Here is a 17,538-nt window from a genome sequence, read left to right on the forward strand (position 1 = left end):
TGTCCTAAGTGTTTAGGAACTGCCCTTCAATGAGCAGTAGCACAATGTGTCTTTCAGTAAAGCTGAGGGCACGGGGGATGAGTAAGGTACTCCTAAGCTACTTCTCAGCTAAGCTTCCTGGCATGGATGATATAACTACAACACAGTGTGCTATGGCAGGGTTGTGTTTTTAAGCACGTTCCTCATGGATCTGAGTCTCACTGACGGTGGACTGTGTCAAACGGGAAAGGGAGCACGCACGCCATCCAGCCATCGGCACCTCCACCTGAGCTTTTATTTACTTTCCCATAGGACGTCAAAAGCCTCCATCCTCCTACTCTGCCTCGTGCACACCCCCCACCCCCCCCCCATCCCCCCCCACCCAGGCTCTCACGACCCCTTGTTCTGCGTTCTTGGTCCTCTTTTCTCCGCTCTGAGCAGACGCTTCCCTGGGAACCTTGGCCCCTCTCTTTGCATCATAGCAGGAATGCAAAACCGGCGCCGCCTCTGGCGTGCAGCCGTCAGACACATCCACACCTTTTTGCGGAATGTTTTTTCAGTATGTGGTAAACCAGGTTATCGTCCAAGAAGGACAGGTCATCATCAAAGGCTGTGGGTCTGCAACAAGCTTGCCTCACTTTGTCAGTGACCAGTTTTTTCTTTCTCGTTAAGTTTTTTAAAATTTTGTCATAGGTGGTCTCGGCTGCATCACAAGATCCACTGCAATACCGGAAAATTAGCTCTTCTTTGGTTTCGTATCCCAAATCCAAGTCAGTCACGTTTAAATGTATTTCTGTTAAGACACATCCTCGATTTTTGCCCTTTTGATTCCTCCTTCCCTTTTTGCTGGAATTCTCTATGTTTGTGGCTGCGTTTTGCCGGTTTCTCTCCCGCCTAGAAAAAATTGGAGTCTGTTTATCCGGTGACCTCCTCAGTCTTTTAATGGTGGCTTGAATAAAGTCCACTACCTCATCAAACTGATCTGGATAATCCTCTGGCATATTAGCTGTTTGGGAAAGACAGAAAAGGCTTTGTCACATGTCAGTTGTCATTAAGTTGTTTGTCCATTTGTAGCTCAAAGACATTAGACACATGCAAGCTGCTCTGCCCATCACTTCAGAGCACACACCCAGGACCCTCAGAAATCAGGGAGAATTTGGAATGGTTTACATCATCATGGAAACTCATTTGGGGAAAAATAAACGAGACAGGTGTGTATCTCTGTACGTGTCTGCTGATGCTCGGTAGCACTCCAGCACATATTTCAATATTGAATAATCCCTGTCAAAATCAAGGGAAGGAAAAGCACGTCATGATACGAGTATTAGTTAATGGGTGGATGAAGCTACTGTAGAGAGGTTATACAGGCTCTTCCTAGCAAAGCAGCAAAAGGACGAGGTTTCTTTAAAACAATTTTGTGATAATAATTGTTAATTGTTGTCTTTTCACACCAGCAGCAGTTAGTATTGCCAAAGCCACCTATCAATAAGTTTTTTGGGCAGGACATAGAAAGGAATTTCCTGGGGTACCAGGCTGAGCTATTATTCCTGGCTGAATGCCTGTTTGTTTACTGCTTCTAGGGGATAATTATTATCAGAGCTTTTGAAAAATTTCTCATGGAAGTATTTTCTATCAAACGATGCTGATTAGGCTGAGTAGAAGTAGGTCAGAATAGAAGTATCATGTTAATTTTCAAGGGAAATGTTATTAATGCATTTTCTTTTTATGAAGTTAAAATGCCTCTTTCATTTTTCACTTGATATACACTCTACCAGTGATAAATTATTCAAGTAAATTAAATGTTGAAGTCAATGAAATGTTTTGATACTAGCAGAATGAACCTCTTCAAGGAGGGTGAAATTGAACGTGTTCTGAAATATTCTCAGGTTTCAGCTTTTCAGCGTGATTTGGAAAAAAATTGCATTTTGAAATCTTTAAACTTCCCATGGACTATATCCCTCAATGTGATCTGCTTTCATGAATACAGTGATTTAACGGAGGGTCAGGCTGTCAGGAGCCCGTGTGTAGGTGCCCTTATATTGTATTATTAATGATTGCCTCTTAAACACATAAACTACATTGCAGTATTGAGATTTTTTTTTTCCTCATTCATTGTGCCAAAAATCAAGACTTGAGGACTCACTTCCTTTGCAGTAAGACCTAAGAGGATGCTTCTTTCTGTACTTAACTCCTAAGTGCCCACCCACATAACAGACCAGCGTCACGCACCCGGCCCTGCACGTACGGGAGCTCCATCTCCAGAAGGACCCCTACGAATACACCAGGAACTGCAAACACTGGGAAAGGCGATACCCAACGCAGTGCACCTGGTCAGGGGTTGGTACCTCCACTGAGCCATGAAGGCTCTCACCCCGTCAGGTGCTGAGATAGGAACAGCTCCTTAGGCAAAGGCTCAGCACCACATTTCCCTAATGAGCGCTGTAACAGACAGGAGCCCTGATGGGAGATCAGGCAGCACATGTACCCAGCTCACATGAGGTGGCATGGACTCTTAACAGAGAGAGGAAGACATGAGGCTGCCTCCCATTGCCTAGTGAAGGTGCACCTTCATATCCTCAATAGAAGAATCAAATACAGAGGAGATGGGGGCAGCAGGATCTTAACTCTGTTAGTCCAAAAACCTGCTGAAACGCACTGCATCTGCACATAAGGAGGAACATGGACCCCTCCCTGAAGCAGCCACATCCTAGAGGCCCCCTTCCATGACAAAACAGTGATGGATCTGAAGTATACAGTTTTTCATGGATGGCTCCAGCAAAATAGTACAGACTGGTAAAAGGGTAATGAAGGTAGGCAGTCTTGTGCCTTCACTTAATGAGGGTAGCACATGGGAAGCAGGATCCTATAAACTGTGGAGTTTGGGACTAGGAAAAGTGAATTATGCTTTCGTTTACAGATATCCATGCTAAAGGCAACAATCGCGCAGACCAGTGACTGTCAAAAGACATGAAGGAGGGACGGCTGCTATCTATACAGCTACATGGGACCTGAACAAGGCAGGACCCTGCACTAAGCCCCACATTCCTGTGACAAGCTGTCAAGGGGTAACTGATTATGTCAGATGGGATCAAGGCATTCTTGTTCCCCAGCTCAACCATGCAAGAGTGCCTGGTACGACCAAGGAGTGCCTGGTCGCCAGACTCATTGCTCAGAGGCCAAGCCTTGGCAGGGGTCCCTGCGGTCGTAAGGTGGTCAAGAGGAAGCTGGGGGTGGGATGCACCACCACAGGTGGGATACGTTCCTTGAAAGCAAGAAGGGGTAGACACCTTGCTAGCCTCACTCAAGCAAGATGACCCACATGGAGCTGGCATAGCTCCCATCGCTGAAGTACAAGCTTGACCTTGGCACAGATACAGATGGAGAGGAGTTTGGCAGGAGGCACTTGTTGCTGTGAGACTGGGTGGTTTCTAGGCTTCTTGCACAGAAACTAGGTTTCTTAGCTTACAACCCAATAAGGGAAGGATGTGGCCCTGAGGAGATGGCTCTAGCTGTGACATTCTCCACTCTCACCTTCAAATTACCCCTCTCGTACTACTGTGACTACCCCAGCCCACACCTCTGTCACATACTCCTGGCCCAACCCTTGTAGCAACAGTATGACGCAATGAGACGTTGGCTATGGAGAGTGAAATACAACCCTCAGGGAAGCACACTAGGGTTTAACAAAATTCATGCAATGGTCAACCATGAGGAAGGGGATGGGAGATTGTTACAGGGAAACCCAACCTATACGCGGAGATTCTTGTCTGCAACCTTCAGCCTCATACTTATCCCAAGCCTGGTACGCTGCCAGTGCAGCGAGGGGAGTCACTGTCCCCCACCTAAGAAGGGAGAAACAAAACTGTGGATTACCTGAAGAGATAACAACCCAACTAGGCACATCATTTTCAAACTGTTTGCAATTCAGGTGCAAAAATATCACCTACCCCTGTGACAGTACTATATGCAGGAGTCTACTTCGGTTAAATATTAATCAGACAGTTACAGGGTTCAAGCACTGTCCTGCCCAAGCCAATCCAAGTATGCCCTGAAGGGCAGATACAGAGGAGGAAAGGCCCATGTTGTGGACTGTCCCTGCTCAGAGTCCACGCTGACATCTATCCTGGTTCATGCGTGATCACTATCCCAACTGCACCAAGGGAGCTAATGTTGCTGAGAGCCTTCCGTGCTGCAGATGGCCTATGATATTTAAGGTGGAGGAAACACACCATAGAAGAGCCCTGTGCAACGCTGCTAACGCAGGCATGGGGTGTCAACTTTGCAGAAGGTGGAAGCAGTAGGGCAAAAAGTAGATCAAGTAATCAAGCCAACAGTGTACCCAACTAGAGAAGCCCTACCTACACACATGGACTTGCTGCAACCAGGAAATGGGGTAATTGGCAGCATGACTGCTCCCACTGTCTCACTGGGGCACTGACACAAACCATGCAAGAAGCACTCCAAGCTGTAACCTGGGATGAGGTCTGCGTGGCCAGTACGTCTAATGGAGCCAGGGATCCCTGCTCAGCTCATCCTCTATTGCAACATCAGGCCACTAGGGAGACTCACTGGGAGGGATGCCAGCACTATGAGTAAGATGAATGCCAATTTTCTGTCTCCAGGGTGGGCTTCCCCTTCAGCCCAGAGGACTGGAAAATATCCCAAGCAGATATCCAAATCTTGCGAGAGGACTCCTGCACTGACGCCCAGTATTTGGAGATGACATCACTGGCGGAGACACAAGGCATGTGGGTGATATTAGAGAACTGGGGGGAAGAGTGGGCACAGAGGTCCCTTCGAGAAAATGTGCTGGACCTACTGACCCGTGTCAGTGTCTGCCCACCTACATTATATACACATGCTGTTAAGGGGCTATGTGGGTACACCACATTAACACAATGGCAGCTGCATTACTTGGCTACTCAGTGCAAGTTGCTGTAAGCAACAACACCCTCTGCCTGTGGAACCCCAAACTAGTCACGATCAATGCAATGATGCTCTTTTTGGCAGCTTCCAACTGGACTGCCAATGTACCCCAAGCTTGCTTCCATAATTTAGCACTGTTTGAGGAGCGCCTCCAAGCCCAGCAATCAGCCAGCCTCTAGCTGCTACAACTCTGAATTATTATACAATCCCACAAAGCCAAGTTTCAACATGCACTCGGTGGCGTGCACCTGTGCTGTCAGTACTGTGTCAAGCGCAGCTGGATCCAGCAACCACTGAATCATGGACCCAAGTAATGGACTCATACTAATCGGATGTGGCTTGGTGCTAATTTTCTGCTGCTTAACGAAGCATAATCAGCGTGACTATGAACAGTCACTAGGAGTAGCTCGCAGGGGTTTGAAGGAAACCTTGACAGCCAGGAGTGACATGAGAGCTGAATTATCAGCCCGTGCCAAGGTGCCAGTCATGACTCAGTAGGGATATTCACCTGTCCAATGAGTATGGGTGCAAAGCCTGAGAGCCCAAAACAAAATGCTGTAAAAAAATGCTGAAGTAGGACCCTGTGCAACCAAGTGGAAAGTATTAACACCAGGCGTGACAGGTTGAAACAAGGCACTAGAGGTAAGTGCTAAGGAAGCTACCTCCAGACATCATACATGAATAAGCAATCACCACTGACCAAGGACTAAAGACCGTAAAAGGCTAATGGACAGAAGGGAAGGTGGAGAAGACTGACAGCAGGACCACCCCATCCTGATGGGCACTTGGTAGATGTGCTCCAGGGATGCTGAGACCTCTCTGCACCACAGCCACCACATGTCGAGCACTTGTTTGGTCTCTGCACTGTGGTAAGTGCTGCTGGGGGCGAAGGGGTTGCTGAGCTGAGCTGCGTGGCCAGGGAACACCACCGGACTCACAGGGGCTGCCTCGGCATCAAGTGCTGGTTTGTATCCTGAATAAAGCCACTCCATTGAGGGGTACCTAGTTACCTCTCTGTCTCCAACACTGTTTAGAAAATGTTTATAGCCTCAGAACAAAGATGAACAGCCTGGCAGCTTTGCTTCTCTAATACTGCATGGACTGCGATGACTTGACTGTGCAGCAGACAGAGCTTTCCATGGGGATTTCATGCCCCTGGAAGAAGCACATATTATTATCCCTTCCTGTAACATATACAGTTTGCATGTGTGTATATATGCGTTGTATTTACACATACAAATACATCTAATTATATACACACATATTTTTTCAAAACAAACTACTTTACTGACAACACTTGCCTTCTGGTGGAAAAGCTGAGAGAACAAACACATGACAGATGCCTGTCACACTGTACAAAATCCCAGCAGAAAATGCTCAGACACTACGGCAATAAAAGCAGTAAAGATCTCTGAGCAGCAGTCCCTGGCCCCAGGCTCCAGGGTGTGAAGGAATTAGAATTTAAAAATCCAAAGCCACCTAGGATAGGACAGGATGACATGGGACGGCACGGGATGGGACAGGACAGGATAGGACAGGATGTGATAGCCCACACGGCATGCGCTCAATATAGGTTAGGGAAGGTTGGCTCACACATGTGATGCACCTCAAAGCAGGTGTTTCTTGAGAGAAAGGACCATATGTCCTGGAAATGTAAAATCCGCCCTCAGGGAACATGGGGCCTCTGTGTAGCTTGTTCACGGCATGGGAAAAAGGCTCACAGATGCCACTGGGGCAGTGTGATGGCCTGAGCCCCACCACTTTGACTATGGTGCCATGAACACTCACAAGACTGGCGCAAAGCCATGAGGTTTCGTTTGGGTTTTATGTCATGTTTCTGAAAGCTGTTTCCTGACCGTCCAACTCCCTGGGGAAATTGCTTGAAGGCAGTCTGCGCATGGGCATGTTGCATGCATTTTTGCATCGCCTCTGCCTAGCACCAGGCCAGCAGGAGCGTGGGGCAGGCAGCAGTGCCTGCGGGAGCTGTGGCCAGCATGTCTGTCCTGCTCCTGCTCATCTTGCTCTCCTGCAGCTCCCTTCCACACTCCCTCTTTCAGTGCTGTACCAAGGACCTGATCACCCAGGCAGGAATAGGCAGAGACTTTTCCTCTGGTGGCAATCAAAGCATGAGTCTGCTTTCTAGCGCTGGAGCATCAAGAGTGGGGGTATGGACGGCAGCCCATGTGCCAGTCTGCCTCTGGGCACCTTCTCTGTCTCCCATGTCCAGCTGAACCAGGGCTCTTGATCTGCCATGAGTTTCTTACATGACCAGAAAATGAATAAAAAAGCAAAGAAGGAAAGAATGAAACATCACAGGACTGGTGCACATGGGAATCTAGAAGAGGGACCAGGCTGGGGGCAGAGTTGGTGAACACCAAATGTCCAGAACTCCAGGCCTCAAACAAAAAAAGAAGAAATGAGACTCATTTAGAATACTAATTAAAAAAACCCAAGAATATTTGCATCTTCTGCTTGCTGTCTGCAAGCTGTTTGCTTGCTTTCTGAACCTTTAGGGCACACTCAGATTATAGTTTTGACCCAGCCTCTCAGGTTAGGAATTTCCCTCTTGAATGCAAACTGAAATTCTCACCACACTGCTGCTCTCTGGAACCTGAAGCTGTGACCTGCCTGTCCCCAAGCACAGGCCCTGTCCCCTGGGCACTGCAAGAGCTGGCAGTGCATACGGGTACGGGATCCTGCAGCCAAACACCCGTGGTGCTCCCCGCTGGCCTCTGCAGAAAGCCACCCCGGAGCTCTGGTTTGGGCACGCAGGGAAACGTGCCTTCCTCTGGGCATCTTCCCACTGCAAACCCCCCAGAGCCTGCCTTTGCATTTCCAATTAATTAGAGACACCGCGTGCCAGCAGGACCAGGGTCTGATGCCTGCACTTTTTAGAAGAATAAATTATACAGTGTTCAGACAGACTTCTACAAAAAATAGCTCTAAATGAATATCCAAACCAAACACATCACATTCTCAAGAAAACAGTCTCCATTGAGGAAAAATGGACAATTTATTTCTGTCTGTTCAAGTATGTTCACGATTACATTTTGTAAAACTACTCCTTTGATTTCACTAGCAACAGATTTATTTTAAAGCCAAATATTCCCCTGCAGTGTCAGTAACCCAGCATGGTAGAGCAAGAAACCCTCAGTTTGTACCTGACCACTAACTGATTTCAGTGGGAACAGATGGATCTTCAGCTTTTCAGAAAAAAATCCAGTTACTCATTTTGGTGCCTCGTTATGGATTTAGAAGGCTAATTACCGTCTCTTCTCACCATACTGTCTATTACTGTTTGTAAGAAAAGCTTAAATACTATTAATTGTGGAATAACAATTTATGTAAGTGGGTATTCCTTTTTTTTTTTAATCTCATAAAACTTGATGTTTTAAGTTATTTGAAACTTAAAAACTTGTTTGTACTTTATAGAATAGTTTTCCATACTGATCTCAGGAAAACGTAATGACATCACTGCAGCATCATTTGGCACTTTGCATACACTGAGTTAAAGTGATGTAATGGAAGTCACATAAGGTATACTAAAAATGATAAAATTAGATTTTTGTTTTACATTGTAGCTTTTATGCATGCATTTGTGGCAGTGTATAGCTACTACATCAAAATGTCAGGCCAAACATTTAATAAAATTACCAGGATATTTCACTTAAGCACAGCTGTCTTTCAGTTACAGAAGTTCAAACAGCAGCATTCAGACTCTAGTTTGAAGTTTGATTTCAAAGTTCAAGGGGGTAATCCAGCTCATTATAATGGTAAGCGTTATTTAGAAAATTCAGATCCAGATCTGTTTTAGGATCGAATGTCCCTTTTTCAAAAACAGTCCTGGTACTTTAATCTGGTATACTTTAATTTAGTATTCATAACTAAAATATTTTAATTTCCTTGCTTTCCTGGTTATTTTTTAAGTTTCCTCCAAAATTATACTCACAAAAATGTTTCTTCTAGACCATTTGCTAGTGGGAAACAGACAATTAATGTGCCTCTAACAGTGGCTGCAACAAATCATCCTCAGTTTTTTATTGCTTGTGAAGATTACTCTGGTATACCATTTATTCACTAATTATTTTTGTATTTAGCTTGCTTTGCAACAGTGTTTTCAGGTACTTATAGTGGACATGTCCTGCCCAAACACAGAATCCCTCCATCTCACACCACAAAGACGTACTTTAGGAGACCCTCGGAGTAACCTGTTTGTGGAAGTGTGACTTTAGCGAGGTTAAAATTACTAATGTGATGATCATTTTGCTTTGCAAAGTAAAAAAGCATCAACTGTGGTGGGGATAAACCATTTATTTTATTGAAAATGAAATATTTTTCATGAAAAGCAAAGTCTATCATGCAGGCATCAAAGCAAAGGCAGGTGTTAAAAATAGTTATGCTGAAAGGTTTTCAGGATTTAAACAAGTAAAATATCACCTCTCTGAGGCATGACTTTGCTTTCATGCCTTGCATGGGGCTAAGAGTGAAATGGAAACCAGTCAGTTGCATCCATTAGGAAACAGAGCATCAAACACACTGGGGTCAAACTTTAAATGTTTAATACAGTTCTGGTTCACTCCCTCCCTCCCTCCCTTGCCAGCTCCCAGGACATGCTGCATCCTCCCCTCCAACTCAGAGAGCCCTTAGAAATGGAGCTTCTCACCGGTGTCACTTGTCTCTCATCAAGGTAAAGTGCTAAGTAACCTGGAGGATGACTCCAGGGGCACTCACACCAGCCAGGTACGATAAGGCAGCACTGGAAAAAGGCACAGGGTTAACCTACCTGGTGTGCTTGTTCCTAATGGAGCAGCCAAGTTTTGTGTTTGTAGCTCACTAGCTAGCCCTGCTGCTTCCCACGTGGTGGTCACAATGGCAAATCTGCAGAGTACTTTGTATTTTCACACTGCCATGCTCGGCAGTGCTTCTCCTTGCATCCTTTGCCTGGTTTCTTGCAGGTATGAAACGCTGGTTCCCACCAGGAGAAAAAAGGGAAGGAACAACAGGACCATCGTAATTGCCGCCAGCTGGGGGAATTCCCTGAGAGCAGGGGGGGACAGCAAGGTCAGATGAACCAGGTGAAGTAAAGGAAGCTGCCTTGAGACCTGACCTGTGCACAACAGTTTCTTGTTCTTCATCCGGTCCAGGTGGGGTTGTTCACAAGATCCTGCCCGACTCTGGGCTGACACGTGGGGCTGGGCCCCTCCTCTGGCCTCTCTGGGGTGGGCAAAGGGGTGTCTCATCTGGCAGTCGCAGCAAAGGAGCAGCGAGGGGATGTTGTCTTGCCTCTGATTCAGAGCTTTGAAAAAGCATCTCTGAGGCACTGAGGAGCAGAGAGCTTTTCAGTGGTTGCTCTTGAGATTTGGGACAGCTCCTTCAGCAGCTGCCAGGAACCCATCTGCATTAGGGCCTTATTGTACGAGGCTGTGTGGGTACTCGAGCACCCATGAAGCAGTCTCTGCATCTGAAGAAGTTATGGCATAAAGAGTATAAAAGGGGAAAAAAGAAAAAGTGGCAGTGCCCTGCTTGAAGCCAGTGATGGAGCAGGAGCCAAACCTGGGCAAGGCATATACCTGCCTGTTGTCTCCTTTGTAAGGCCTTGTAACCCTCCAAATCCGTACCATGCTGTGTAAATATCCAGCTTCCCAGTAAAACCTGGGTTTACACTTAATATTTGTTTCTGTCCCAACCCTGTGAGAGCCTCAAATGAGTACATATGAGTGGGACCCAAAACCTGCAACCTCTATTAGCAAGAATGTATGCAGCCACCTAACAGGCATGGCACTGAGACTTTAATAGAGGAAATACTGTCGATAATAAAAAGGAATTCTCTTTAGCATCCCTGGTGCAGAAGTGATCCAGCCCAGCCCTTGCATTACATCAGTACGACCCCACATCACTCACACAGCCCCACTTGAGCGCAGCTCACTGAATGGGAACAGCATTCCTAAATAAATAACAGCAACTGTTCCCAGGCTGCCTGTGCTCTTACACTGCATGTAACCTGTGGGTTTTTAGGGGTGTTCCCAAGGAACATGCACAGGCAGCAAAACGGCAGGAAGGAACCCAATCCCAGCCTCTTCCCTGAGGCAGTAAAGCAGAGCTGTCCAGGCAAAACCGTGGCTGATTCCCCTCCTGTGGCAATCTCTGGTGCTATCAGATTTTGATCTGACCTATAAATAATACGTGTTCTTCCACTGTTGCATTTCACTACCTGCATTCCAATGTGTTTACAATAGGAACGATACAAAACGTTTTAATTTTGCAGTTTGGAAAAGGTTATTGTAATAATCAGTCCCTGGCTCTAGGGCAGGTGCTACGTGTTCTGCTGCAGAAGGTCTCATGCTGGGATGTGTGGACGATGGCCTGCCAGACGGCGGTGGTGTGTGCTCAGAAGAGCAAGGTCCTTCCCAGCTGCTATGCTGGATCCACACCTCCCTGTCAGAAATTTCATGAGTAATAGCTGGTTTTGCCAAAGAAATCTTACACGCTTGGGATGGGAGCAGAGGTAGTCCAGATGTTGGTATGTAGCTTGTTAGTTAAACGGGATACAACCAGCTTGCCTCTAAAAACGTGGCCACGTGAGAAGTTTTGGCATACTGCTGTACCACTGCCTGGCCCCAACATATTCTGACTTCAGTGTTTGCTTCTTTTGAAGACTATTCCTGTTCAATAATCATTACAGCATTTGTACAAGTCCCACTGACTTCAAAGAAACTACCTGCAGGTTTCAGTTTAAGTGCTGTACCAATACATACAGCCTAAATACCCGCTAAGTCATACAATGTGGCTGTATTCCTTTAAAAGAATGCTGATATTAGAAATGCCTCACATAACTAATTTTCTGTCCTTGATCTTAAAAACAGACATACTCTAGTGTATATTTTGTGTCTTAATGCTTTATTTGTACCTGTCTCAAATAAACCTTTTTGATTCTATTTTCTTTCTTCTCTTTGTAATCATGACTGGATTTCCAAGAATCATAGAAATCTTTCCTTTGGTTCTCCCTACCAAATATTACTTGACCAGAAACTACAGCTGGTTTTGTCAAAAATGACCATTCTGCAGTGTCAACCACTCTACCAGCACTAATGTGGCAGTGGCCTGTTTAGATGTCTGATGATCCTGAACATGGTTATGCTGCAATACATAGTATTCCTCATTTATTACTTGTCATTAACTTATTACCTCAGGAGTATGAGAATCCACAACAAGTGTAGCTATGTGAGGTTTGGCCTATGTACTAGAAGTTTTAAGTTGCAGTTGCTTGACAGTGTGCGTTGGGGACAAAGACTGGATATTTGCACTAGAGGTCTGATCATCTGCAGTTGTGAGGGATGGGGCTCGATGACCCCAATGGCTTCTCTCAGCCTGTAACTTTAAACATTTTAAACCTACTTTATGCAGTCCTAATCAGGAACAGCATAATTTGCAAAGACATTACAACCTATCAATCTGAGCATCCTCTTCTACTGGACAGACAATGCCTCCTCCATCAATTCATCAATAGTCACTACACAGCTGAATTCTTCAGCCTTTCAAGAAGGGTTTTGCAGCTTGTCATCTGCAGACCCCGAACACAAGGATTTCTAAAATATATTGACGAAGCCTATGAAAGGTGACCAAGAAAAGCATGCTCAGGTATGTTATTTAGCAACCCACACCTGCAAAACATCTAGAAGGATCCACACTTCCACTGGGAAATTTTTGAGGTCCCTAAATTGAAAAGCACCAAAGACATAAAACTTTAAACAAAGGATAATTCTTACAATGAGAATAAAACCATATTCTCTTGCATTTCAGTCCTTTCCTACTTAAGTCCCAGAATACTCTTCACAGCAGTATATTCAGTATTTATATCTGAGACTGTGGAGAAATCAGCTTCCAGGGCCACATGCACCTGGATTTAACCAGATGTGTCCTGTTCTTTCTTCTCCTAGAATTTCGCTCCTGAACAGGCAAACTTGAATTCTTGAGATTTCTAAATGCCTAGATAACCTGGGCGTGCCCATGCAAACAAACTTTACTATATATATGCTGGCCCAGGGACACAGGCACACTCGGTCTGACACTGGGTGGATGCACCGGCTGTACTGGATACACACAGATCAAATGATGCAGTGTGGCACCTGCTCGGTGTGGCAGATACCTCTCCGATGCACTGGATTTACTGTGCATGGGCAGGTTACTTCTGTAGCTTCTGGGTGTCTTAGACTAAAGCACATATGCCACACCGTAAGTGTGTTGAGCAGGAAAGCCTGGACAGAAACATGAGAGTTCTGGTTTGTAACACTGAATGTGCCTAATAAATATTGTAGGGAAGGAAATGCATTCAGTTAAAGTATAATTTAATACTGGTTTTCCCTTGAAGAGTCCCACAACATCACTGTTTATTCTACATACTTTCCATATTAGTTGATAATGTTGCAGCTAAATGCAGTAACTTAACGTTAAATACCCCTTAGCAGGGGTATGAAGAATTTTTAACAGAGGTATAATGCACACATACCATGGTGTGTTATAACCTAACTAACATACCAAAGGAGCTCCAACAGCAAATGACCATCCAGTGGCCGTAGAGTAACTCAGACATTATAATGCAAAAACCCCACCTTTTCCTCCTACTGGGAGGGAAAACCCCATGGTGAGATTATTCATTTAATTCTACATGCTTACCACTAGTTCTTACTAAAGATGCTCACTTGATCAAGAGACTATATATCATAGCCCGAATCTTAGGCTGCTCCAGTCCTCACATACATGTTGATTATGGCCATACAGCAGCAAGCAGTTACAAAATATGTTCACTGGAAACTGCATGTGAGTCAAACCAAGTGTTTGGCTCCCTCTGTGCTGTCATGCTTCTGAAGCCAATGACTTAGTATTTAGTTTATAACAGTTTGGTTTATATTTGTTCTGTTCGTAGTTGCTGTTTAAGCTGAGTCCTTCCCCCAGTAGACTCTAGCACGAGGGAAACAAAGAAATGGTTTTCTAACCTTGCAAACTCCACCGCTACTCTTCTTTGTGTGAAATAAGCTATCCCATGAACACTGATGCCTAAAACACCTACAAACACTGGATTCATCTCAAATGCACTGCATTTATGGAGGCTACTCTCACTCCAGCCTCCAGTCCACTGAAAAATGCAGAAGACTGCAATTGCCAACACCCTCTGCCATCTCTAATTACTGCCCTGAACAGCAAAGGTCAGCACATTACACCTGATCAGCCCAGGAGGTTAGGACATTGCCTGTAGGCTGGAACAAAGGAAGGTTTCAAGCCAGTCTGAAAGGGATGGGGTAACATCAGGTGACCTCAGAGCACTTTGCAGAGAAAGCAATCCCATCAAACGAGAACACAAAAAGGTGTCAAGGGCCTGGGAAAACAGATCTGTCCTCCAGCGAAGTGTCTGGCCTGCCCTTGGAAGCACGACTTGGTCTCACAACCCTACTAACCCCTGCTGCAAGTGGGATATGGGAGACCCGACCTCTCTGGAGTAAGAGCAATGCACACCTTGGAGTGCAACTGCTACTCCCCACTCAGCCTGCACAGGGATCGCTTCACGGGAGAGCCGTGCACCCCTCTTTGAACGCACACAGCACCCGATCCTGCTCAGCGCCTGCACACTGCCCTACACAGATGAGCCAACGTGGGTGATGACGGCGCTCCCACCGCTTTGAGAGCTGCCTCCTGCAAAAGCACTTAGCAAAGCAGCTGACCAACAGTATCTACAGAGATATTAATAGACGCCAGGTCCACCAGCAGACGAGCTGGGGAGCTGCAAGCACACCTACGTGCTCGTGGCACATTGTACTCTGCTTGTAAGAGAAACCTCGAAGAGGAGGGGCAAGTCTACGTGGTGTAGACATGACTCCTCTTGTGTACATTGTTATTTGTCTTGCATGTGTTGAAGGGTGCATGCCACCAACTGGTAAGCAGAGAGAAACAAGTATATCAAAGACACTGATGGTGGTGACTCGAACAAAGTGCTGCTGCGGTGGGAAGGCAGCGATGTGCCCTGACAGGATCAGGCTCGTGGGCTCCATTTTTGCAGACTGCTCTCCAGACACCACACACTTTTAAATCAACTAAAAAGGTTGTAAAACTGGATCAAAAACTGGATCATTTCACTGCTCTCTTACAGCCACCTTTCTGCAGGTCTCCCCTGACTCATCCAACTTGGCAACGTAGCGGAGAAGAGTTTCTGACTTTCAGGCACGGGTGCTGTGTAAACCGCTGCCGTGCAAAGACCACAGGAAATCCCTGCGTTTTCCCCAATTTCTGTTGTGAAGAACAGCACTGCTTACTTTTGCCTTGCAGCCAGGCCTGCCTATTTGTGATCTGCAGGGTTAAGAGATAGAGATCAAACGATCAGCCCTTTCCCAAATTACTGTCCTGGGCAATAACCTGCGACCCAGCTCTGCTTGGCAAAGCCTATGTCTGTACCCTGGAAACAGAGATATCTGGAAGAGGCTGTCTATTGATACTACCATAGCTCAGAAAAAACACAGGTTGTCTTTCTTGCCACTTCTTGGTTACCTAATCCACAGGAAAAACAGTGGCAACAATGAGAAGTTTTGGACACTAGGAATAGACAAGACCGCTACTGCCACCTGTCCCCTCAAGCTGCCGCGGAGAAACCAGCTCACCAGGAAACGTACTCCCAGAAGTAAGTTTCAAGATAAAAGCAGGCATCGTACAAATACTATCACCCTGGAAAGACGGAGCATTAATGCTCTCCCACCCTGCAGCTTCTGCCAGGGCTTCAAACTGACTGGGGCTGCTTTCCCCTTAGAGCTCTTCTTGCTGCTGGCACTGCTGCAAGCCTGTGCAGAGGGGACCAGCACAGTGGCCTGAAAAGCTGACCACTGCCTTTTGTAGGACAGTACCTATCCCACCACGCAGCTTGCTGTGGAGAAGAAGACCGCTGCTTGTGACTGCCCCGCAGCCCTGGCAGGCTGGAGCCCCGGGAGGAAGCACTTTTGGCCGACCTCCCTGCATGGAGGGGCTGAAAGGATGTCAGGGACTGCCAGTCTGTGAGAGGCAGGAGCCCCAGCTGGGACGCATGGAGGAGGCAGCCTAGGCAAGATTCCAGCAGGGGGAAAACACAAGCAAGAAGAGGAAAGAGAGAAGACTAAATGGGGAAGGACATAGATGTGTGTGCAGAAGGGGAGATGGGTGCTGGGCAGGGGATGAAAGCGGAGTCATGGCACACGTTTCCCCACTCGGTGCCTCCACGCTGCATTAGCCTGGCTGCTCCTGGAGAAACCAGAGCAGGGCTGCCCGTGGCTGGAGCTGTGGCGGGCGAAGGGAAAGGACATGCCTCCAGATAAGGAGATAAAAATGAATCCAAATTACTGGATACTGTCTGCACCCTGCAACAAGCTAAACAGAGAATGCTGAGCAAGGGCAAGGGGAGCAACCTCCAAGCTGCATCTGTGTCTTTGCTAAGCAAACATCTCCACAATTCATGTGAGTATTTCGCCACTTCTTACTGAGTCATATTAACTCTCACTTTAAAAAGCCACCAGAGTTAGCGTAACACTCGCATACCACTGTGAAAATCCTGTATCTGCTATTGTAGGAGACCTATTATTAGCGAGGCATTATTATTATCTGTCATTTGGATTGTAAGCTGTTTTACTGTGAGCCGGTTCATGTGGATTGCTCTGCATCAAGCTCCTAACCCTGCCACCGCTACTCTTCTGTAAATTTCCATGAGGACACACTAATTTCGGGATCAGGATCCAAGGAGGATTTAATGAAACTCAGCAGCACTCCAGGATGTGTACAGTGCCTCCCACCATGGAGCCTGATCTCCATCAGGACTTGCGCCCACTACAGACAGTGAATAATTGCATTGGCAGGTCTGAGAAGGGAGAGGAGGCTGAAGCTGGGGGGAAGGAGTTTCAGTGCCTGCACTGTGAGGTGTATGATCCTCCTCCCGGCTTCTCTGCATACAACTAACTTTCCCATTTCTCCGCGTTTTTCAACCAAAGGGATCTTACGACCACCAGGAAGGTAGGGCTGGAGGTGGGAGGGAAGGGGGGGCATTGCCACTGCAATTGCCAACCCCAAACTTTGGAGGATGACTTGGTTTGGAGTTGCTGGAGCCAGACCAGAGCCAGTGACCCTGCCTGGGGGGAGAAGTTGGGGCAGAAAATACGGAGGGGGGTCCCTTCCTCACCCTGATGCCTGGGTAAAGGGAGCGGGTTTAGCAAGACAGACAGCAGTGGCTACAAAGGGGAATGTTTCTTACAGTCACTGTGCACAGCATAGGGAGGCAGCAGGCTGATGGGGGAGAGATCGTCTTCAGGCCCCTCTACCACTGAAGGGGGCCCCTTGGGAGGCGTCTTACCGGTGGGCAGGGGTGAGGTGGAGACCGTGTTGAGCAGCACCACGCAGACAGCCACAACATCCCATAACTTCATCTTAGATCTCCTTCCAACACGGGCCCCTGGCAGAGAGGAGAGGCAGGGTTAGTCCCCAGCTGCTGCGCTCCCCTGGTCCTGCCCTATCCCTGCCAACCCTGAGACAAAGCTGGGCAGCCTCGCACCCCAGATCAGCCAGGTCCGCCCTGGCCAGGCATGGGGACAGAGCAGGGGGAAACAACCTGTGCCCAGCTGAGCCTCGCGC

General features: G+C 46.9%; 1 protein-coding gene across 2 annotated transcripts; it reads right to left on the minus strand.

The window, feature by feature from the left end:
- Positions 1-500: 500 nt before the first annotated feature.
- GDNF (glial cell derived neurotrophic factor) lies at positions 501-17,333 on the minus strand (the record flags this gene model as incomplete). 2 transcript variants are annotated; one of them, XM_082335577.1, is made up of 2 exons in its annotated part: positions 501-985; positions 17,261-17,333. In XM_082335577.1, 2 exons carry the CDS (start codon positions 17,331-17,333, stop codon positions 501-503), a joined length of 558 nt encoding a protein of 185 aa, XP_082191703.1. The 2 variants fall into 2 exon arrangements, with proteins under 2 accessions (XP_082191703.1, XP_082191702.1); XM_082335576.1 differs by having other exon boundaries at positions 17,162-17,333.
- Between the last annotated feature and the right edge of the window lie 205 nt (positions 17,334-17,538).

The sequence above is a fragment of the Platalea leucorodia genome (genome assembly GCF_965183815.1).
Source record: "Platalea leucorodia genome assembly, chromosome: Z".
NCBI lineage: Eukaryota > Metazoa > Chordata > Aves > Pelecaniformes > Threskiornithidae > Platalea > Platalea leucorodia.